The sequence below is a fragment of the Lycium ferocissimum genome, chromosome 7, assembly GCF_029784015.1.
Source record: "Lycium ferocissimum isolate CSIRO_LF1 chromosome 7, AGI_CSIRO_Lferr_CH_V1, whole genome shotgun sequence".
In the NCBI taxonomy this organism is placed as follows: Eukaryota; Viridiplantae; Streptophyta; class Magnoliopsida; order Solanales; family Solanaceae; genus Lycium; species Lycium ferocissimum.
Window position 1 is genome coordinate 9880836 of NC_081348.1, and position 24294 is coordinate 9905129.

General features: G+C 37.2%; 2 protein-coding genes and 1 non-coding gene across 5 annotated transcripts in view; 1 reads left to right on the plus strand and 2 right to left on the minus strand.

Moving 5' to 3' along the window:
- Window positions 1-5495: 5495 nt before the first annotated feature.
- Window positions 5496-5568, minus strand: TRNAF-GAA (transfer RNA phenylalanine (anticodon GAA)). Its single transcript has one exon. It is a non-coding gene; the product is annotated as a tRNA-Phe (tRNA).
- Window positions 5569-5607: 39 nt separating this feature from the next.
- Window positions 5608-24294, plus strand: part of LOC132063298 (autophagy-related protein 8i) — a 31672-nt gene continuing 12985 nt past the window's right edge. Inside the window, exons 1-5 of one of the 2 annotated variants that reach the window (XM_059455778.1) lie at window positions 5623-5724; window positions 5810-5865; window positions 6521-6573; window positions 9813-9931; window positions 10030-10273. In XM_059455778.1, coding sequence (XP_059311761.1) covers window positions 5691-5724; window positions 5810-5865; window positions 6521-6573; window positions 9813-9931; window positions 10030-10124 — 357 coding nt within the window. In that variant the 5' untranslated portion in view covers window positions 5623-5690 and the 3' untranslated portion in view covers window positions 10125-10273. Of the gene's footprint in view, window positions 5725-5809; window positions 5866-6520; window positions 6574-9812; window positions 9932-10029; window positions 10274-24294 lie in introns of those variants that run through there. The other variant, XM_059455779.1, reaches the window with a different exon arrangement.
- On the minus strand, window positions 10973-12638 carry LOC132063297 (uncharacterized). Of its 2 annotated transcripts, XM_059455776.1 has the most exons (5): window positions 12547-12638; window positions 12293-12379; window positions 12043-12177; window positions 11762-11897; window positions 10973-11534 (listed from the first exon to the last, which is right to left on the minus strand). In XM_059455776.1, exons 3-5 carry the CDS (start codon window positions 12173-12175, stop codon window positions 11306-11308), a joined length of 498 nt encoding a protein of 165 aa, XP_059311759.1. In that variant the 5' UTR covers window positions 12176-12177; window positions 12293-12379; window positions 12547-12638; the 3' UTR covers window positions 10973-11305. The 2 variants fall into 2 exon arrangements, with proteins under 2 accessions (XP_059311759.1, XP_059311760.1); XM_059455777.1 differs by lacking the exons at window positions 12293-12379; window positions 12547-12638 and having other exon boundaries at window positions 10975-11534; window positions 12043-12270.

The following is a 24294-nucleotide window of genomic DNA, read 5'->3' on the forward strand; positions in this document are numbered from 1 at the left end:
CATGCGCATTGACACGTGTCGCTCACACATTAGCCGTCGACTCACTAAACCGAGGTCATCAGTCTATAAATTTCCTAAGCCTATTTCAAATACACCATCTCATCTCTCTCATCACAAAAAACTCCTAAAAAATTTCTGATCAACAATGGCGAGAAGGATTAGGAATAGAGCAAACCGTCACCCTCAGTTCAGAGCACCACATCCTGAGTTGCTACTTCTCAGGAACAATTTCCAGAGGCTCTTTAGGGGCCTCGGCGAGGATAGGGAGCGGTTGGAAACTGCCATCCATAAAATCGGGCGCATCTTGGGTGTGCTTCTTGAGCTCGAGGGTGTTGACCCCGATGCTCTGTTGACCCTCCCACCATCCCCCTAGAATATTAGTTTTAAAGTATATTTTTATATAAGCTTTCAGTGATGAAAGTGGTAGATGGAAGTTTTTGGACTTTCGTCGCTAAAAGCTTTGGGTGGTGTTTTGGGGTTTTATTTTGTTATGTAAAAATCCACCATATTAATGAAAATAGTTTATGTTATGATCTTTGTGTTCTTACTTTATTTTCTACATACTGTTGATTGAATGTTGTTTGATGAGTCGATTAATAACCAAACAACTACCATATCTATAATAACCACAAGCTAAGTTGATTAATAATCAAACAAATACAATATCTATAATAACCACAAGCTATAGCCTATTATAGACCATCGGTATATTATAGACCAAGTAAATAAAGGGAACTATTTTGGAATGAGAAGCCTGGTGAATGTAAAGCTCATAAAAACAATTATAAAAAAATAAAAAAAAAACCCCAAACTGCGTAAATCTAAGGGACTGTGGACAGGTCTATAATATACCAAAAGTGTATAATAGCCAACGAGTATAGTATATTATAGATTCCGTAGTTTGTCTATACTCTACTGCAGTTGATATATAAACGAGGCCACTATTTGCCTAAAAAGGCTATAATTAAATAAAATAAAATAAATAAAAATACTTGATGCTATTTTAACACTATATTAACACTTGATTATTATTATTAGAGTCCCCATCCATTATACACATGATCCAAAGATCTTTAGAACAAGTAATAATCCTTAATCATCAAATATTTGCCTAAAAAGGCTATAATTAAATAAATAAAAAGACTTAATGCTATTTTAACACTATATTAATACTTTCTTACATCATATTAGAGTCCCCATCCATTATACGCATGATCCAAGGATCTTTAGAACAAGTAATGGTCCTTAATCATCAAATATTTGCTTAAAAGGGGTATAATTAAATAAAATAAAATAAACAGAAAGACTCGATGCTATTTTAACACTACATTAACACTTTATTACATCATATTAGAGTTCCCATCCATTATACAAATGATCCAAAGATCTTTAGAACAAGCAATGGTCCTCCTTGGAACAAGGTTGTGCTTTGAGAACATTAGCTTATTGTCAGAGTTATTGGATAGTAGTGTTATGATTACCATTAGTTGTTCTAAAGCTCTTTGGATCATGTGTATAATGGATGGGGACTCTAATATGATGTAATAGAGTGTTAAAATAGCATCAAGTCTTTTTATTTATTTTATTTAATTTAATTATAGCCTTTTTAGGGAAATATTTGATGATTAAGGACCATTGCTTGTTCTAAAGATCTTTGGATCATGTGTACAATGGATGAGGACTCTAATAATTATAATAATCAAGTGTTAATATAGAGTTAAAATAGCATCAAGTCTTTTTATTTATTTTATTTTATTTAATTATAGCCTTTTTAGGCAAATATTTGATGATTAAGGATCATTACTTGTTCTAAAGATCTTTGGATCATGTGTATAATGGATGAGGACTCTAATATGATGTAATAGAGTGTTAATATAGTGTTAAAATAGCAACAAGTCTTTTTTATTTATTTAATTTAATTTAATTATAGCCTTTTTAGGCAAATATTTGATGAGTAAGGACCATAGCTTGTTCTAAAGATCTTTGAATCATGTGCATAATGGATGGGGACTCTAATATGATGCAATAAAGTGTTAATATAGTGTTAAAATATCATCAAGTCTTTCTATTATTTAATTTAATTTAATTATAGCCTTTTTAGGTAAATATTTGATGATTAAGGACCATTACTTATTCTAAAGCTCTTTGGATCATGTGTATAATAGATGGAGACTCCAATAATAATAATAATCAAGTCTATAATAAACATTCAATACATACTCATAGTCGATAATCATAAACATTAACTCAAGTCTATAATAAACAAAAGCACATTCAAATCCACAGAGCAACAACACAGTTAAATACAAATGTTGCAATGCTCCAACCTTGTCATAAATTACAACTTACAAAAATTTGCCCATCCAAATTCACAAGGCAACAACACAGTTGTCATAAATTGTTTGTTAAAGTAAAAAACAGTTAAAACTAAGCAATAAAATTATTTGTTATCATCCACCACACACAAATTAATTGTTTGTTACAACCCAAATATCAAATTACTCCTTGATGGAGCCATTAATTTCCTCGACAATAGTCGACACAGCTTTGTCAGCGTCAAACTCAACATTAGCTTCATCATTAGTAACTTCTTTTTCATTCCCAGCTTCATCATTGGGGACTTTGTTTTTCTACTTCAACTTCTGCAGCAGGGACTTCGTTTTCCTTCTCTCCTTCAGCAGAGGGACATCTTTTTCATTCGCAACTTCAGTAGCAGACTCCTTCTCAACTTCAGTAGTAGACACAATAGTAAGGAGATCTTGATCAGTTGGCACAGAGAGATCTTGAGCATTTGGCACATCGACATGTCGAGCAATTGGTTGTTCAACATCAATCTCAACCCCACCAGCAGCTTCATTGAGAGTCTCCTTCTTCTTCTTCTTCTTCTTCTCGCCTTCTCGCTCTTTCTAATTCTTTCTCCCTCAACATAAGTGACAAGAACCTTCAAAGACTCCTCAATTCTTTCCACACGCTGCTTCAGTTGCTCATGCTCCACCTACCCACTTGGTGCAGCACGACCCATAGATGTCCCAACATCAACATTATCTTTTATGGCTGAATTACCACCAAGATCTTCCGAATGATTATCCTTGGCCTCTTGAGTATAGTCCTCATCAAAATGCTCCATGGACTCCTTCCCCTTCCTACTAGAAGCCTTCGAGGAATTTTTTGGTGTAATCAAAACAGTCACGCCTTCAAGTTCACGCTCCAACTCATCAATGATTGGGTCATTATTTTCATCATCATATAGCAGCAAATTTTGCATGTAATCCTGCTCTAACTCATGCAGTGTAGGGATGAGATAAGGGTGTACCATCTACAAATAAAGAAAGCATTAACATTAAGCTTATCTTTTTGTTAAAAAATTAATAATAGACTCCAAATTTATACCTCGATAACTCCAGCTCTCTTAAATGGATCTCCTTGCCGAATCGCTCCATTTTAACCGTGTGCCACCTAAGAGTCTTAGGAATAGAGAAAGGAACCTCCTCTGATTTCCCAGCATTCCTTCCAAGTGCAGGAAAAGCTTCATATGCCCAGATCTGTAATCACAGAAATAAAAACTGAGTGAAAAATAAACAAGACATAGTCTATACTCTACTGCACCGGCGGTCTATCATATTTACCATGAATGCCCAGTGGAAGCCACATAGAGCATATGATGCAACCTTTTTCTCTGCGTGCACTTGGTGGTGCTTGGGAATGTCTATCTTGTTCTTTAAGTTGTCCAAAGTGAGTTCAGATGATTCCTTTCCCCAAGGATAGCTACTGAAGAATTCCAAATCGTCTGCCATTTTTATCGTGTTATGATCCATACCCCTCGACACATCTTTGGCAAGCAATATTGTATGCAGAAACCACACTAGACAATATTTGAGCTTTTCCTCTTTGGTCAGCCTAGGCCCTCTGATCACCACCAATAGCTTTTCTGCAGCAATCTTTCTATCGCGACAAACTTTTATGCAGAATGCTGCCCCTTTCTTAAGTGCCCTTTCCTCTCTAGTTTGGCTGGATATGATCCACAGTTTAGACCGATGATCGAAAGCAAACTCATTCAAGCCAAACACACGGGCTTGTCATTCACCAAGAACCACATATGGCGCTTCTTCTTATGAACCACATGACGAAGAACCGTATAGTGCACCAATACTCCATTGAATCTATTGAAGTGTTATGATATTTTTCTTAAATGACCAAAACAGAAATGCCTGAACATTTTCCTAAGTTTATGATCTTTTATCAGTGTTTTAAAATCAGCAAGCAATGTCAACCTACTCCTAATCGAAACTTTTGCTGGAAACGATTCGTAATCATCCAGCCAATTGATCTGACCATACTTGTCGACGTCAATTGTCCTTGCACAATATGGCAACGACAAGGGATCGGCATTTTCATCACCGTCGGACTCCCTCGAAACATAGGGATCATCTCTTTCACCTTCCTCGACACTATACACATCATTATTCTCCTCCGAGTTACGCTTCATTTTTAGGTTCTACAGTTTTTCTTCTTTTACCTTCTCGGCTAACTTCTCTACCTTGCTTTTTTTTCTATCGTCAGATGTGGCCCTAGAGCGGGTTTGAATTATGTGCCCTCCTCTTCCTCTAGTTCTAATCATTTTTTATAATCTATATACAAACAATACAGTGACGTTGATCAGCCACGACAAAAAAACAAGAATAATCGACCAAAAGTCTATTAATAGACCATACTTTACAAAAAGCAAAAACAGAAAAACAAAGATCGAAACAAGCAAAAAAATAGAAATAACACATATTTCTAGCAAAAAACAGGTGAAACTTCCAAAATTTTGAAAAAAAAAATCTCAATTTTATGAACACTAGGGTTCTATCGAGTTGGTAAAATAATAACAACTTTCATGGCAAAATGGAGCTCTAAATGCTTTGGAGGAGCTGCTAAATTAAAGAAAATACTTGGAATGGACGGCAGGAACGTTACCAAGACTGGGGGAGAGGGAGAATTCTGATGGAAACTTCAATTTTTTTAGAGCGGGAGTTGGGAAGAAGTGAGGAGAGAGAAGGGGCTTTTGTATATTTTAATAATAAGTGAAAAGGGACTTAAGTATATAAGTTGTAAACTCCAAAGTTTTTAAAATTATAAATTGACGTCAGGACCACTAACCTTAACCATAAAATGAAAAAATAAAAGGAAAAGAAAATGAGTGGCCCTATTGCATATTAAACTAAGGGAGTGGCTTCAAAGCCAAAAAATTCTCGAACTCTACTTGAAGTTGGACAAGAATTATTTATCTAATTAAATGCAAAAGCAAAACAAGGTTAAAAACTCCTACCAAATTTCTTGAAAGTTTGACAAACCTAAAAACATTGATCGGGTCTAAAAAAAAAAAACTTATACGAAATCTCTCAAAATGCAGAGACCTGACAGATAAAGCCAAAAATTGTTTAGAGAACTTTCACAATTATTGTAAAAGAGAGATCAAATCATCAAATGAATTGTTAAGACGAGGCAAAAAATGCGGTGAACGTGGATCGAACACGTGACCTTCAGATCTTCAGTCTGACGCTCTCCCAACTGAGCTATCCCCGCTTGTTGTTGCTCTGTCTTATTAACTCGTTCTAATAGTATTTGTTGCCGTGTTTTTCACGTTTTCTTCTTATCTTTTAAAGTACGGAAATCATCCATTGTCGGCTGGATCGTGAAGCAGAGAAATGGGGAAGACCTTCAAAGATGAATTTTCATATGGTACTCTGCCCCATCCTTTATCAAAATCCCCTTTTTCTTTACTTATATTATATCAACTGATTTCTTTCCTTTTCCATCACTGCAGATGAAAGAGTCGCAGAATCACAGGATATAATCGCCAAATATCCCGATCGAGTGCCGGTGTGTCTCTGTACTTATTTATTCTGCTTATGTTCTAATTTGAAATTTGTTAGATTATCATTAGGTTTAAGTTAAGCACTATTTAGTTGGATAGATGATCGCTGGGTTTAAAGTTAAAAACTCTATTTAGCTGAAAAGACTTAAACGCGCATGATTTCTTTTCTCAAGTCATCTATGTCCTTTTATAGTTTCATTATACCAAAATTGTATATTGGTATTCTAGTCTCTAGTATCTGAATTCCTGGTTCAATTTACTTTGCTTCTTTGCAACAACTAGCGCCTAATCCTCACTATCTCCAACTTTTAGCCGCTAAAGTTTCCCCAAAGCGTTAAATTTACTCATAATTTGACTTTTGATGTTGATCACATGTAATAATGTTGATATCCATAACTCCTCCTTAAAGGCACGATATGTTCCTTAGTTCCCTGCTATCCTGACAATGTTTTAATATCTCTTGTGATTTCCTTAAAAATTAACCTTTTGAGAATGTTGTTTACAATTGCTATTACGTTTCCTATCCTTCTGTTTTTCAGAAAGAAACATACAAACAACAAATAGTTCCGACTTACCATCATTGGTTATTATTGGATGGTCCTCCATGCATAGTGCATATTTGTTGATGATCATCTCATGCATTTATTTATGTTTTTGCAGGTGGTGGCTGAAAGATATTCCAAAACTGACCTCCCTGAGATGGAAAAGAAGGAGTAAGCAACTATCATCTTGGTGTCGCGTTTCCTGCCAAAAATCTAAAGTGATGTGCTTTCTTATATTACTCATAAATGTGATGTTTCTGAATTCCCTCTTGAAGCTTCTTACCCAAGAAATATCTAATGCTTGTAGACGGCAGATTCAGCAAATGTGAATCTCTCTCTCAGAGTCTCAGTTCCCTAGGTTTGGATGCGCGTAGTATTTCATATAAATATTTAATCTAACTGTAAATTTAGAAGAGGGAAATATCTTTATATAAGGAGAGGGTTTTACAAGAATGCGTAGACTTTTTTTTTATTTGTTTTCTCTTTTGCTTTTCCTTTTTCTGTTTTTTGTTTCCAAATGATTAGATCTCTCTTAAAGAGTAGATCTTCTCACTTTTGTTCTCTACTTTCTTCTTGAGGAAGTATTCTCCTAACTGAGCTTAAGTTTCAATCTGGTTGAACTGCTAGTTGCACGCGTGTGCAGTTGTGATTTCACATAGATTCTAAGGCAAGATCCCTGAATGTCCCACATTTGTTAAAGGAGATTTTTATTGCTTTAATAAAACTATGTTCCTCTAATTGTTCCTAGCTTTTGTGGTAGTCAGTCATTTCTGGATTGAATTCTTTTTTCTGCTTGTTATGAAAATTGGACCGGTTTGGACAGATAGTTAAAATATGCACTAATTCTTTCTTGGTTGTTAAACTAAACTTGGATTTTAAAAAATCTCTTTTGATTGTTCTGTTTTTTATATCAGCCACATTCTTGTTGCGGCTTCCCTTTTTGTCTTGTTTAAAAAATTAAATATGCTGCTCTACGTTAACCAAAAACTTTGGTTCGTCTCTTTTTGAGTATTTATTTCAAGTTCTGGTTAGGTTCACTTCCCTTCAGTATTTTGTTTTTCCTTTTACGACTTCTTGCTTTAGTTCTAAGATATTCTTTTTACTACCTTTTACTTGATAAAAAAAAAATAATCTTTTTAGTACCTTTTTATTCCATCACAAAAATGTTGTCAATTCTTTATTTTGGAAAATTTAAAAATATAGCGAACCTTGTCTTAATTTTTTGGTCAAGTGTTGGTTTTATATCTTGAAATGAGGAACTTTACAACTTGTAGCATTACTACAACAACAAACAACAAATATCGCATCTCAATCCCAAGCAAGCTGGGGTAGTAATATTCATGCAGTTTCCAAAAAAAAAAATCATTTATTTTATGCAGTTTCCAAAATTTTCAAATTTTATTTAGGTGGTAAATTAAGGGATGTTTAATGAAACTCGAAAAATTGGTAAATTTGTTCCTCATGATGAAAACTATGATGATTGAATTGGGATGGGTATCTTACATCTTTTAGCATTCGATGAAGCTTATTTTAACCAGATTACTACCTAGCATTGACTGAAGACTCGTGCAATTAATCGTTCATCCTTCTTTGACTCATCCAATCTTTTAACAATTTTTCTTCTATTTCTTCTTTCCTTTGGGTTGACTAGTAGCAAGCTAGCACTAAGATAGCGCTGGACAGTAGAAATTGGGTGTATTTCCGGTTATGAAATCTATTATTGGATCGAACTAATGAAATCTATCATAGTATCTTCTTCATTAACATTTTGTTGATTACACGTGAAAGCTAGCAAGCTAAGAAATCTATCTTTCATAATGCAAACAGATGTTGCTTTTCCGCTGAAGCATGATGGTTCCTTTCCCTCATGCTACCTACAAATACGTGGTCGAATGGTTCTCCAAATTTTCTGTATATCCTTTTTCATCTTACAATCGTCCAGCACCAAAGGAGTTTCTTTGCCAGTCTGTGATGTTACCATTTTCGCCCAAAAATGTGGCGACAAAATTCAACAGTTGTCACAATCCAGTAATGCAGAAAGAGTAAAACAACAACAACAACATACCCAGTGTAATTCCACAAGTGGGGTCTAGGGAGAGTAGGATGTACGCAAACCTTACCCCTACCTTTGTGGGGTAGAGAGGCTGTTTCCGATAGACCCTCGGCTCAATAGAAGTGTAATAAAAGCAGAGTAGAAAGGAAATAGACGACGGCAAAAAGTAAGATAAACAAAGCACATGAAGTAACAGATAGTAGCAAAAGAAGAATAAGATACAATGCGAATATTAGATAATATTACTAAATAAGGAGAATAGAAGACTAGCCCCCTGTCTTTCCCACATAAAGGTGCTACAACACTCGGGTACCTACTAACCTTCTACCCAAATCCTCGACCTCCAAACCTTCCTATCTAATGCAGAAAGAGTGGTTATCATTTATGATGTCCTTCATACGTGCATCATCTACTGCAAATCTGCATTCTTCATTGTATGTATTCTTGAATAAGACATGCTTCAATAACTATAGCCCAACTGTAGAATGCAACCTTGTAGAGAAATCCAGTTTCTGGGAGTAGGAATCTGAATAAAAAGTGGACATTCCTTACCCTGTTGGTACCTCTAATAAAATTTCCTTACTTTATAGGGAGCTCTGGTTTCCCAACTAATTTTCATTGGCTATTGTGAGGTATTGCCACTTGGAACAGATACGTTCGATAGCGAGACTTCATAGTAAATATACCATTTCCTTGAAATGTCGATATCAAAGAATCTGGAGCCTCTGACAGTGTCTAGACATCTTCCACGTTTCAGAAATTGGGTCATCCTCTCACTCTCCCAATTGTAGCAGCTCTTCTGAAGCTTGCTTCCCACCCATTCTGTAATGGGTCGTCCTTCCACAATCCTAATCATAGCAGCGCAGCAATTTCTGGAGCTTACTTCTCACACATTCTTTCATCTGCATTGAGTTATGTTAACAACTATGTGTAACACAGCGAACAAGTCTGGGAGCTTCTCTTCTAGTGGAGAATCCACTATCCAGGCATCCTGCCAAAAAATATTCTTCTACCATCCCCTACTTTAAATAATATTTTAGGGCTTCACATTTATTCATTTTTCAATAAAAGCTTTTGCCTTGTATTCACTGCCTCTCTGTAGGTCCTGTTTTGGAATTTGATTTTAGTTTCTTGGAGGGGTTGTAGTTTGATTCAATGTTGTACTTGTACATATGAACAAACAGAGATTGGAAAACCCACTGGTCCCTCCCATTGTGAGGGGTTGTAGTTTGATTCTATGTTGTACTTGTACATTTGAATAACAGGTGCTTCTGTACCAGATCATGCAGTCCTAATACGGTCCTCGTATAATAGTCCTATAGTTTTCCTCTTATTTTCTTTTCTTTCTCGGCCACAGATACCTGGTACCCCGTGATATGTCTGTTGGGCAATTTATCCACATTCTGAGTGGCAGGCTCCATCTGGCTCCTGGGAAAGCTCTGTTCGTGTTTGTGAATAACACCTTGCCTCAAACAAGTAATCCATAGTTTGTTCAATTGATGCACCTGTTATTACACTATGACAAGTATTATTTGCTCCATCACTGATCTTATATGGATTTTCTTTTGCTGCAGCAAGCTTGATCGAGACCGTGTATGATTCTTCCAAGGATAAAGATGGGTTCCTCTACATGTGCTACAGCAGTGAGAAAACCTTTGGTTACTCTTAGAAAGTGTACATTGTGGACTGAAATATGTATATGGTATCTGTATTGCTTGTCTGGCATGCATGGTTGTTCATCCTGTAAATTATTGATCCTGGATATGTCTATACTGTTAACTGAATATATTAAGGGAATTCAAATGTCAATTTATTGGATCCCAGACTTAACGTTGTTAACTTAAGATTGATGCGTTACTGGTTATAGAAAAATGACGATCTAGTAAGCCGCCCTTGAAAAGGATGCAAAGGTTGTAGTAAGTTGAAGGGGGTTAGGCTTATTCCCTTGAACGGTTCAACTTCCCTAGCTCTCAATTTACATTCTTTTGCAAATGAAGCAAAGAAAAATAGAGCTCGGAGTTGGAGATAATACATCCTGATCTGTTGAATTGAAAAGCAAATAACTACAATAACGTACCCAATTTAATCTCACAAGTGAAAAACAAAATAATCTATTGAAAGCAACATAACCAGGTAAAAATAAAACAGTAGAGTCAGGAGTAGGGCGTTGAAAGCAAATGCCAGAACAACTTGGTCTCTCTGAGAGTACAACGTGGTCCGGTCTTCTTTCACGAACTGGCCATTATAATTGTTTAACCAACACAACCTACAATTCCATCTTCCAAGTATTAATTCAGGTTATTAGGACGTATCCAAACTGAGGGATCTTCAATATTGTTGGTGAGGCAACAAAAGCAGCAGGGATCCAATGGAGAAGATTACCAAGTACGTAGTTTGATTTACTGACAGTGTACATAGAGAAGATTACCAAGTACGTAGTTTGATATACAGCGTACGTAAGGTTGATGATTGCGAGTCCATCGACATGTTGGGTCATATATGGTTAAGGCATGTTATTTCTTCGTTTCATTAGTTTGACAGAGGAAATTGAGGTAGTAGAATTCAACAACTATGAACTGGACTCTCACATTTAGCCTTGTTTGTTTGTACTAAGGCAGGTTTCCAACGTACAGACTTCGATCCTCAACCTCAACAACAAAGGACTTACATAAAAAAATCTTTTGCCTAAACTGGGACCAAATATCAAAACAATGTGACCCTCCAAGACACCTTTACTTAAAAGAGAAGATAATATTCCGAATAAATTATCGAAATGTGAATTAGAGCTACAGGTCTCAGAAAACTAAGTATCTGAGGATACAAATATGGTGTACAGCAGCACTTTAACACTCAACTTTTCTGCCTAGCAACCAACAAACGGTTTTCTGGAGAGATATTTGACGGGACATACTTGAGAAGCTCACACTCAAGTCCATGTTCCTTGAGCCACATGAACCTCCCAACATCTATTATATCTTTGCACATCAATCCTACAACGGCTCTATCCACAGCCTTCATATTCTTCACCAGGTCTTTGACTTCATATGTATTTAGATCCGATTCTCCATGCTTGTTTTTCCTGTGAACCATAACAGACAATCATTTCAGGAGCAAGAAAAGAGAAAATGTGGCATTTCGAACAGGAGTACGCCATGCTAATGTGCCTTGGATGACCCACATCTCAAGGCCAGGAGCTGATGAACACATTGAACTAGTGAAGAACCTATTTTTTCAATGTGCTCATCGGCGCCTAACCCTGAGATAAAAAGATTATACTTCCTAATAATAAAGATAGAAAGATCATACCTGATCTGTAGATCAAAAGACCAATCAGTGCCACAAAGATCTGAACCATGTTCTGCATCAACGGCCCAGCTGGTAAACCATGTCATGGCATTGAAATCATCTTTACCGATTCCCAAATCCAACATATATCGCTTATCTGAGTTATGCATCATTCATGAATTTCAGCAAGTGTAGTAATGATAATGAAAGAGCATTTTTTGAACAGAAACTTAAATATTGGCAAAAACTGATATGTGCAATAGCAAGTAGCAATGAGAGGAGAGTAGCAGAAGGTGGAATACTTATGTAATGCTTCAACTGACAAAGATGATGGCAGCAAGTAGCTATAGCTAGGCCAATTAGGTAGCAAGTTGATTCAGAAGGAGCATTATTATGTTGATCGCATTGTTTGCTGATGCAACATCTTAAAGTCATATCTGCATCAAATTGCTTACTGTATTAGCTTGTAAAGTAATAGTGGCCTGAAGAAGAACTGAATGCGCTGGTAAACACACTATGTTCTTCTTCGGCAAGCAGAAAGAAAAGAAGTACCTGTAGCAGGCCCATAAAGATGTTTGCCAACTGCTAGATAAGGAACTCCTTGTAAACTCTCAACAGCATTCAATTTTAGGTCCTCAACTGCAAATGGTTGAAACAGCTAATTCTAAGTAACAAAGTAGAGAAACCATGAAATGTTGTGTAGAAAGACGACACCTTTTGCTCAAACAATGGTCAAGCATTTTCCACTGAATGCGTTAACACAACAAATTTAGAAAAACATAAAAGACCTTATAGTTTTTCCTTACTCGATCACTTTTTCAGTCTCTCTCCATTTTAACTCTAGTTACTAGCAATATTCCACGAGGTTTGCAGTTTATTTCACAGGAAACACTTATTACCAGTGTTATTAGGCTTAATGGTCCTCTTTATTGCTCATTATTATTACACAATTAATACTAGATGTATAAAGTTATATATTGGGCATCATACATGGAATATGCTTTTGCTCCTAGTATAAATAGAGATTATCATTCCCATTGTAGACACATGAAATTCAAGAGGAATACACTCCACTTAATACACAATTGCTTCTTAAGTTCTTTATTATTTTACTAAGTGTTTAGTCACAAGCTTGGCCGGAGGAACTTGCAAGAATACACTCATTTTTTATTCTTAACTTTAGTTTTGCTTTATTTCGTTCATATTCGACTTACTTGCACATTGTATTGATTTACTGATCATTTTGATCCACGTGTCCTTGACCACGAACACAAATTCAACTTAACCGTTTTCCCGATAAACAATATATATTTCTAATAAACTAAAGTAATATTTAGTAGGTTAAATGCTTATGCAGCTAACAATTTGTACCGTGTACCAAAAAAAAAAGCTAACCATTTGTACCTTTTCTCTCTAGTATGTCTTATGACCTTCCCTAAAATTTCTAACCTTTTCGTGCAACTAATAAAAGAAGAATATCCTTATACGGAGATTTTATGCAACACGTAAATAGTGATGATATTACTTCTTCTATATATTTTTTTTTTCAACTACAATTATTCATCCTCTTCAATGCTCTTTACCTCTTTTGCACCACTTCTAAATCTATATAAGAAACCTTCCCGTAATATGAAGGCATCAGCCTAGGTATATGCAATTCAAGAATACTCTAATCCTTTTGTTCCTTTTTTTTTTAGGAGGATGAAAGTTTCAACGGGAATGGAGGTGTATCAACGGAAAACCATAGTGCATGAACTTTTAGCCGAAGCAAATTTTTCATTAGCTTAAGTTCACCTCAAATCAGCATGTTCAAGAAGTGCAACCTAAAACATAGTAAGCTATAAAATTTCCTCATTACCTTTGTCTGTCTCAATACCTTTTTTGGGTAAGGTTTCAAATTTCTAATAATTTATTAAAAGTAAGTTGTAATGTGCAGGGTAAGACATTGTTATCATGGATGTTTTATCTTTTTTCTATTCAACTTTTGAAGTACAAGACAACATTAGTTGTTTAAGTGAAGAACAACGGTGTAATCCCACAAGTAGGCAGGGAGGTAAGATGTACGTCTTACCTCAACCTTTATGGGGTAGAGAGGTTGTTTTCGATAGACCCTCGGCTCAAAAGAAACAAAGTCAATGCAGGATTGCAAGAGAAATAAGATAGCAATATATTAAGATACCAAACAAATGGAGCAACTGTAACGATTGAGCTAAACCTAGCCCAATAAAACAGTAAAATCAAAGGGAAATTAGATAATTAAAATTGCATTGCAAAATACTCAACAACTTCTTCGTACATCCTGCTGGCATATAAAGAAAACGACCCTAACAAGGACATAACAGAACCTCTAATCACGTGACACGTGGACTCCTATATAATTATTGAGGCCCATAGAAATATACCTACATGGACCATACTATTACTTATTTAAGGAATTGGGCTTTGCATAGCAAAAACCCAATTCGACACAACCCATTAATCATAAATTAGGCCCAAAAGTGACCCGACTCTTACACTCCACCACCCTTAAAGAACCTTGATAAAAAATGAAAAAATCAAGTTTCAAAATTTGGGAATTGTGATCGGAGAAAACTCGGGTCTTCCCAAGTTGCTTCCTCCGGTGAAAGATTTGCCCACTGCACCAACCATTGCTCAGCATCACGGTTACGCTTTCGTATCACCCTTTTGTCGATCACTGCCATGGGCTCTGTCAATATCCGCCCATCATTTGCACAGTATGGCGGGTCTTGTGACACTAAGATTTGGTCCCCAACCTTCTTCTTGAGTTGGGAAACGTGGAAAATGGGGTGAATTTTGGATCCCACTGGTAATTTTAGTTCGTATGCCACTGGTCCCAATTTCCGCACAACTTCATAGGGACCAAAGAACACAACTTCAAATTCCGGAAGATTACTTAACGGTGTGTAAGGTTGTAATTTGAGAAATACCCAGTCACCAATCTCAAACACTCTTTCACTTCTTTTGTTGTCGGCATAATGTTTCATCCTACTTTGGGCTTTGATTAGGTTGTCCTTCAACACTCGATCCATCAATTGACGTTTAGTAACACCGGTCGAATCAAGCTCGTCCGTGCCACCAAATCAAATGGTTGTGGCCGGGTCATAACCATAAAAAAAGGGGACATGCCCAAGGAACTGTGAAAATTGGAGTTGTACCAGAACTCCGCCTGAGATAACCACTTGCTCCAATCCGATGGTTTGTGTCCGGTCATACAACGGAGGTAAGTTTCTAAGCAACGATTTAATCTTTCTGATTGGCCGTCGGTTTGGGGGTGGTAGGAAGAACTAGGCTTGAGAGTCACTTTTAATCCTTTAAATAACTCTTTCCAAAAGTTGCTAACAAAAATGGGATCACGGTCAGAAACGATGGAACTGGGTAGGCCATGTAATTTGCATATGTGATCAGAAGATCGGATTTGAGGAATTTGTGTAGGGGTGGGTTAAAGCAAAAAAGTGGGAGAATTTAGTGAATCTATCTATGACTACCAAGATTGAGTCTTTACCGTTGGATTTGGGCAGGCCACTGATGAAGTCCATGGCTACATGCTCCCAGGCCCTTTTTGGAATTGGCAAAACGTAGTACAGATAAGATACATTCTCATCCCTGCGTTGCGTATTTCACATTCTCTGATCTGTTGCTTTACATCTTGTAATAAGCTAGGCCAGTAGAATATGTTTTTAATTCTGTGTTGAGTAGCTAGTATCCCTGAATGACCTCCCCATGGAGTCGAATGCAACTCCGAAATCAATTTCTGTCGAATCTGTCCACTACTACCGACCCACACTAGTCCTTGATGACGAAGGACCCCTTGTTGTAATCTTACCCCTGGGACTGAGTTTGGATCAATGACTAACTGAGCAATGAGGTCTTGGGCTTGTTGGTCCCCATCATAGCTAGCAATTATTTCTAGGACCCAATTGGGCTGCACAGCCGTGACACTATTGCAATCAGCATCATCAAATTTCCGTGACAAGGCATCAGCCATGACATTTTTGACACCCTTACAGAATTGAATTTCGTAACTAAGGCCCAATAGCTTTGTTACCCCTTTATGTTGTAATGACGTTGTAATTCGTTGATCTTTTAGAAACTTGAGGCTAAAATGGTCGGTCTTAATTACAAAATGATTAGGTTGCAAGTAATGGCGCCACTTCTCCACTGCATAAAGTAATGCAATCAACTCTTTTTCATATGTTGAAAGCCCCAAATGTTTTGGGCTTAGTGACTGGCTAATGAAAGCAATGGGCCGACCCCCTTGGGTTAAGACTGCCCCAATGCCCCTCCCACTTGCATCGACTTCAACCACAAATGGTAATGTAAAATTAGGCAATGCTAATACCGGATCTTGAACCATGGCTTGTTTGAGCTCCTCAAATGCCATAGAAGCCTCATCATTCCAACTGAACGCCCCTTTTTTTAACAAGTTGGTTAAAGGTTTACTAATTGAAGCGAACCCTTTAATGAACCTTCGGTAGTAACCCGTCAAACCTAAGAACCCTCGTAGCTCTTTGATGGTTCTAGGAGTAGCCCAACTTAACATAGCTTCCACTTTTGCATTATCCGTGCTCACACCATGGCTTGAAATGATATGACCCAAGTATTCAATTTGTGGCTGAGCAAAACTGCACTTTGATTTCTTTGCAAACAGCTGGTGGGCTTTTAGGAGATTAAACACTACTTGCAAGTGTTTCATATGGTCATGTAAAGTAGTTCTATAAATCAAAATGTCATCAAAAAAGACTAATACGAATTTTCTGAGGAATGGGCCGAATATTTGGTGCATCAAAGCCTGAAATGTGGCAGGGGCGTTTGTTAGCCCAAACGGCATCACCCTAAATTCCCATAGCCCATGGTGGGTACGGAAAGCTATCTTGTGCTCATCTCCCTCCTTCATTCGAATTTGATGGTAACCCGAACGTAGGTCCAATTTCGAGAAATAATTGGCCCCAAACAGCTCGTCCAAGAGGTCCTCAACCACGGGTATTGGGTATTTGTTCTTCACCGTGATCTCATTAAGCTTCCGATAGTCCACGCACATTCTCCACGTGGAGTCCTTCTTCTTAACTAACAAGACTGGAGAGGCGTAGGGGGATACACTCGTGGTCACCATTTTTGTTTTAAGCATTTCTGCCACAATGGACTCAATGGTATTTTTTTGTTCAAATGAGTACCTATAAGGCCTTAAGTTAACGGGCTTGGCCCCAGGTAACAGATCAATTGCATGGTCATTGGGTCGGGCTGGTGGCAGTCCCTTGGGCTCTTTGAATATGCCACTGAATTGGTCCAATATGCCCAGCACCTCTTTAGGCACTATTTCAGGCTTATCCTCCTTAATAAGCAATAGTAGATGGGCCACGTAATTGCATTGGCCTGTGAATAACAACCTGTTAATCTTCCTTGCATCCATATCATTAATTGGGCCCTTCTCCTCGTGGCCCAACAGATGCACCACACTAGAATCCTTAATGAATGTAATGCTTAAGGGTTTCGTGTGAAATACAATTGGAGCAACGGTATCGATCCAGTCCATCCCCAAAACTATATCACAACCCCTCACTTTTAGCAACTTAAGGTCAAATTCAAAATCCAATTCTTGCATTTTCCATTTGAATTTTTTGCTGACTCTCTCAGTCCACACGTACTGCCCATTTGCAACTTTAACCCGCATGGGCCTTGGCAACCTCTCGTTTGGGCTTGATGTTATCTTTACCAATTGTGGGTCCACAAAACTATGTGTTGACCCACTATCTACCAATACCATGAATTTGTTCTTTCTAATCCAGCCCAATATTCTAACAGGAGAGTGAGCCTTTGTGTGGCCCAAAATTGCATTAACGGACACTTCACAATGTGCTTGCTCTTCTCCTTTTTCTTCCTCATTTTCCTCGGGTAACACCTCCTCTGCATCACAGAAGACCTCCCCTTCCATGGCATTTATTGACTTGGTTTTGCATTGGTGACCGGGGTGGTATTTTTCAAGGCATTTGTAGCAAAGGTTTTTGGCTTTCATTTCCTCAATGGACATTTTCTTACTGGCTGGGTTACGTACATTAACTATGTTTGGGCTTTTTGCTGGGCTGGTGTAGGTATTGGGCTTTTGGGGGTTGTTGTTTTGGAATCTATGGGTCCATTGTGAAGTCATTTGCTGGTACATGGCCTTGAATGCTTGCTCATGCATTTTTGCACAACTGTAAGCTTCTATTAAGGAACTTGGGTTTGCAAATTCAACTAGTGGTAGTATGTCGAGTTTAAGGCCACCAATGAAACATTCTATAAAATAATTTTCTGTCAACGAGGGGTTATTTAAGGAAATTAAGCATCTCAATTCCTCAAATTGCCTTTGGTAACTCTCCACATCCGTTGTTTGAGATATCCTATTAAAATTTGACGTAACACCAACAGGCCTGTAATTCCCAAATCGTTGACAAACGTCCACACAAAAGCTGGCCCAAGCCACACGTCCCCCTCTATCCAACACATAGCTATCAAACCAATTATCCACGTAATCCTTTAATTGCCACATAAATCATTTTCATTTCTTCTGGAATTTGGTATAATTCGAAAAACTTATTACAATGACGTATCCAGTTACGGGGGTTTTCATTGCTAAATTTAGGAAATTCTAACTTAGCCATGGAAGCTTCCACTGGTTTAAATGCGACCCATACCATTCCAGTCCTGTTGTCGTAGTACGGTTATGAGGCTGTTGGGTAAAAGACCCAAAGGGGACTATTGGAGTGTGGGAGTAAGGGTGAGTTTGGGGTTGAGAAAAAGGATTGGGTTGAAATCTTGGGCCCATAGATGTAAAATAGGTAGAAGAGTTTGAAGAAGGGTAATATGGGTTTTGCATGGAGGGCATATTTGGTAGTCCTTGTGAGTGATAAGGCGTGGTAATAGGGGGAGTGAAAGCTACAGCAGAAGGGTTTAGTGGTAATGTTGCGGTTTGGTTTTGGTTAGAAGGAAAAATGGTGCTCAAAGGATATGAAAAAGGGGTGGAAAGAGGAGCTGGTCCTCGTGATATCGGGGGATTGGTCGAGTGGGGAGTGGAGCTATTTAATCGGTAGTTACCTGCTACAGAGGACTGACCCAAATCGATTTGAACACCCCCAGATCCAGCCGGTGCCGGAGAGTTCGTCGGGGTTGAGAGGCCATGGCTTCCAGCCGCTTTAAGTTGCCACACCATCTCTTCTATTCTTTTTGAAGAATCCACGAATTCCTTCATTTGTGTTTCAAACCCCACTTGCCTTGCATCCATTTGATCAAATTTTTGTGTTGTTGATTCTACAAAAGTTTGAAGCAGTGATTCAAGCTTCTTTAAACCGTCATCTGCCGGAGCAGCCCGTTGTTTATCAACCATTGTTGCCAGGAACAAGGCTCTGGATACCAAATGTAACGATTGAACTAAACCTAGCCCAATAAAATAGTAAAATCAAAGGGAAATTAGATAATTAAAATTGCATTGCAAAATACTCAACAACTTCTTCATACATCCTGCTGGCATATAAAGAAAACGACCCTAACAAGGACATAACAGAACCTCTAATCACGTGACACGTGGACTCCTATATAATTATTGAGGCCCATAGAAATATACCTACATGGACCATACTATCAGACTATTTTAAGGGAATTGGGCTTTGCATAGCAAACCCAATTCGTGACAGACAAAACAGAACCCATTAATCATAAATTAGGCCCAAAAGTGACCCGACTCTTATAGCAACACATAATAATAAATGCATAAGGTGAAAGATCTACACGATACCAAAATAATACTACTAAGGCAAAGGCAAGGAGAAAAGGAAATGGAAAAGCTAGCCCCCCACCTCTCTCTCTCACACATCGCTACAAAACTCAACTACCTACTATCCTAATCCTCGACCTCCAAATCTTCCTATCTAAGGTCATGTCCTCAGTCAGCTGAAGTTGTGCCATATCCTGTCTAATCATCTCCCCCCCAATTCTTTTTCAGCCTACCTCTACCTCTCCTAACTCCTGCGACCACCAATCTCTCATACCTCCTAATTGGCGCATCCTCACACGTCCTCCTCACATGTCCGAACCACCTCAATCTCGCTTTTCTCATCTTGTCCGCCACGGAGGCCACTCTGACCTTGTCCCGTATATCTTCATTCCTAATAATATCTTTCCTAGTATGACCACACATCCATCTAAGCATTCGCATTTCCGATACCTTCATCTTCTGAACATGGACGCTCTTGACCGGCGGGAAGATTCTCGCCCCCATACAACAATGCTGGTCTTACCACCACTTTGTAGAACTTACCTTTTAGCCTCGACCTACTATCCTAATCCTCGACACTTTCTTATCGCAAACTCAACTTTCTTTATCATAAGCCTTCTCCAGGTCAATGAACACCATGTGTAAGTCTCTCTTTTTGTACCTATACTGCACCACCAATCTCCTGACATGATGAATAGCTTCTGTAGTCAAGCGCCCTGACATGAATCCAAACTGGTTTTCGGATACCAACACATCCCTCCCCATCCTCGTCTCGATCACCGCTCTCACACTTTCATAGTGTGGCTTAGTAACTTGATACCCCTATAATTATTGCAACTTTGAATATCACCCTTGTTCTTGTACAACGGGACCATTTTACTCCACCTCCAATCCTCTGGAATCTTAGCCATCCTAAAATGACATCAAACAACAAAGTCAGCCACGCCATACCTACCTCCCCTGCGCTCTTCCAAAAGTTTACCGGGATCTCATCTGGCCCGGTCGCTCTTCCCTTTCTCATCTTACGGATAGCCTCCTTAACCTCTGCCGCCTTTATGCGCCTACAGTACCAAAAATCTCTACGACTCTCGGAATGCTCTAACTCCCCCAACACGATATCCCTGTCCCCTTCTTCGTTCAAGAGCTTATGGAAGTACGTTTGCCATCTCCGTCTAATGTGTGCGTCTTCTACCAACACTTCGCCATTTAAGTGAAGAACCATCTCATCAAAATACTTGCTAACTAAAATTTTGGTTATTAAATCTTTTCTTAGCACGTCCACTTATTTCACACTATTGTCAATCAATTATTTTACAACATTTTAGGACTTTAAAATCAACTAAAATTTTGGTTATTAAATTTGTCCTTATTTAAACTATGTAGGAGATTCTAATATTTAAGAATTTGAAATCGATTAGGATTTTTCCTTATATAAATTATTTCCTTTTTATGTTATGTAATATAAATATAAAACCTTCCATATTAGTTCTCCTAATCTCCTACATATCCAATAAAGAAAATATTAATGAATAAATGTTTACCTTGAAAAAAGGACTAGAATTGAAACACACGTTTTTTTTGTTTCAACATTGATATTTATCAAAAGTTTTATTTTTTCTGAATTATTGAAATATTTGTTATTAGTATGAGTAATATTCATCTAATTTCGTTTGACAATAGGAAAAAGAGAGTACGAGAAGGTGTATTAAATGCAAGGGTATCTAATTTATATTGTGAAATATTTTAAAATAAAATAACGTAAATATCAATTCTTAAAAGTATTATAATTAACCTAAAAAATAAAAACAAAGGTTTAAATATAAAATGAAAACTCATTTCTTGATGTTTAAAAATAAAAATGATTTTCTCAGGTAGGTATCATTACATGTTGAAAACAAAAAGAAGGAAAAATCTATACCCTTATTACACGTAATTCAACAACTGAGTCGATGTAAAAACATTATTTTGTCATTTAAGTGAATGTTGCATCTATTTTAATGTCTATTTCTATTTTACATAATTTGCTCTTTTCGTATAGAATTTTTAGTTTATTGAAACGTACAACGCAAGTACGCCGAAACTAGTCTAATTAAAAGCAAAAGCAAAACAAGATTAAAAGTTCCTACCACAATTTCCTGAAAGTTTGACAAACCTAAAAACACTGTTCAGGTCTAAAAAATAATCTTATACGAAATCTATCAAAATGCAGAGATTTGAGAGATAAAGCCAAAAATGTTATATATACATCATATTATGGATGTCCATTCAAATACACATTTTCCTGGATAAGCTTGCAATTGGATAAACTTGCAATTAAGCAGGCAGCTTGCAAGTAGTCATTAAAGCGAGGTGCAAGCCTCTCGAAAACCTCCTGCGTAGCTTCCTCCGGCTTGCAATCAAGCCATGCACTTGCCGAGTAGAAAGCAGGTAGATTGCAAGTAGCTCAAGCAGGCAGCTTGTCAGCAGCTTCCTAAAAAGCCTCGCAGCTGCTTCTTTTCTTCTATAAATAGGAAGTCAATTCAGTTCATTTGTATATCAATTGAAAGAGCAATAAAATCTCTCTTTCTCCTCCAATCTTTTTGGCTATATTTTTTGTTATCGTGTACTTTCAATATTATTATAATACGTTATCAGCACAAGATTCTAACTAATTGAGCTTATCTTTTACGGCACTGATCCTCTTCGAATAGAGTGATTCTTTGAAGCCACAGTACTGCAGGATAATATAGATGATGCCGACACGCAAAAGGTCCGAAAGGAAAGCAAGCCTTTGCATCTTTGAAGAAATAAGAGGCTTAGCATATGTCAATTCTAAGTACTACGATTACTCAATGGACAAAAACAGTATGCACGAGGTATGGTATGCACTATTTAATTAGAGAAGAATAAGGGAAATAATTTATGATCATTTCCTGTAACCAGAATTATCTCATCTTATGTGATAAGCATTTTTTTTAATGTTCTAAAGACGAGAGATCCTCTGGCAGAGGATTTGGCTAAGATCTTAAATTCGCTATTTTATATAGCTAATAATCTTGTATCATGGATTTTCTCCTATTAATATACTACTCCAGAGAGGAGTTAAGGTAAGTGATGACTTGAGCACTTATTTTTAAAAGGTTACAAACCTACGGAGAAGGCATTAATTGCTCCTGAAGAGCAATATGTAATAAGGCATCAAAAATATAGTTTATGCGATTTTGATTACTGTCTATTAATATGTGGAATTTATTCTACTGTAATTTTATGAATTGGATATTTCACTGTGCTTCATATTAGCTCCTAAAGCATTCATTGCTATGAAATCAGGTATATTCTGAAAGATATGTTAGAGAAAAATTACTACATTATATGCATGCCTCGATTTGCTCATAAAGTAGTAAATGTGAATTTGTTGCCCTGGATATATATATTGGGCAAAAGCTCGTCTTGAGGGCTTGATGCTGAAATTTATCTTGATATAATGGGTCTGGCAGACACCATCAAAGATAAAAATCAGGCATCAAATCAAGACCATGCCAAAGCAATGATATTCCTCCGCCCCTTGATGAGGGCTTGAAATTGGAATATCTCACTGTTAAAGATCCTCTTATGTTGTGGAATAATTTGAAAGATAGATATGACTACCTGAAGATGGTCATTCTTCGACAAACACGTTTTGATTGGATCTGAGGGAACCTATTTGGTTCAGAACCATTTATGCCTCAAAGTTGTTCCTGAAGAACAATGTTGTTAAGAGGGATTATGATGTTAATTTCATATCCCTTAATGGTTAAATGAGAGTTTGCAAGAAATATGGTCACCACAAGTGACAATATTTCCTATGCCTTGATGTGGCGATATGCCAATAATTACCTGGAGTGGTAATATCTACACGAGGCTTGTTGTGATTACAACTGATGATGTGTTAGATGAAAATTCTCTACATCATATGTATGCCTCGATTTGCTCCACAGTAGTAATAACTTAAAAGAGGTTCTAAGCTATCACAATTTGATATGCTTAAGGCACGTTCAGATGATTCTGTTCCATTCCTGAAGAATGATAACTTTTGATAAAAGCTATAAATATAGATCCATTTCCTTAAGTGAATGTGATAAGATTTAGTAAACTTATCAATACAGACGTGTACTTGGTTGTGAAGATATCACGACCCACCTCCCGAAGAGGTAGAATATTTGAGAAGAAAATATTCTGAATATTTTATGCTTTACTCCTAAAGTAGTAAGGTTGTGAAATTTACTCCTGAAGTAGTAAATACTGTGTATTTTACTCCAGAAGTAGTAAAACGCAGCAACTTACTCTCGAAGTAGTAAGACTCTGAATTCTACTTTGAAGCGGTAGAACTCTTGAAATCTACTCCTGAAGTAATAGATATCTGAAATTGAAGTCTCTCGAAGAGGTTATATATGATAATACCTTTTTCCCTCGATCATAATTGTTACGATTGGAAAATAAATTGCAGTAAACCTGAAGTTTACTAGCGAGAAAAATGGTTATCATATTGAGACTACAAATGATTGGAAGATTGAATATCTCAAAGTTATTATGGGTAGGAAATACGTGTGTGAAACGTTACCCGAGCATGATGGGATCTCATGCAACAGTAAACTAGGAGTTTACTAAAACAAATAGCACTCGTTATGGTAAACTTGAAGTTTACTAGTACAGATAATTTTATCAGTTGACATAACAATTTTGGACGTCCTGCTTTAAATCTTATGTGCTAATTGAGTATTCAAAATATATTGAAGAACTAGAAGATTCTTCAAGAACTTATTTGTGTTGC

What these genes read in the sequence shown, in the direction of transcription:
- LOC132063297 (XM_059455776.1), bottom strand. Translation starts at nt 12,175, where the DNA reads ATGACTTTAAGATGTTGCATCAGCAAACAATGCGATCAACATAATAAT. An exon ending in TCAGTTGAAGCATTACATAA is followed by an intron (nt 11,898 to 12,042) that starts GTATTCCACCTT and finishes TGCATAACTCAG; the next exon opens with ATAAGCGATATATGTTGGAT. An exon ending in TCTTTTGATCTACAGATCAG is followed by an intron (nt 11,535 to 11,761) that starts GTATGATCTTTC and finishes TATGGTTCACAG; the next exon opens with GAAAAACAAGCATGGAGAAT.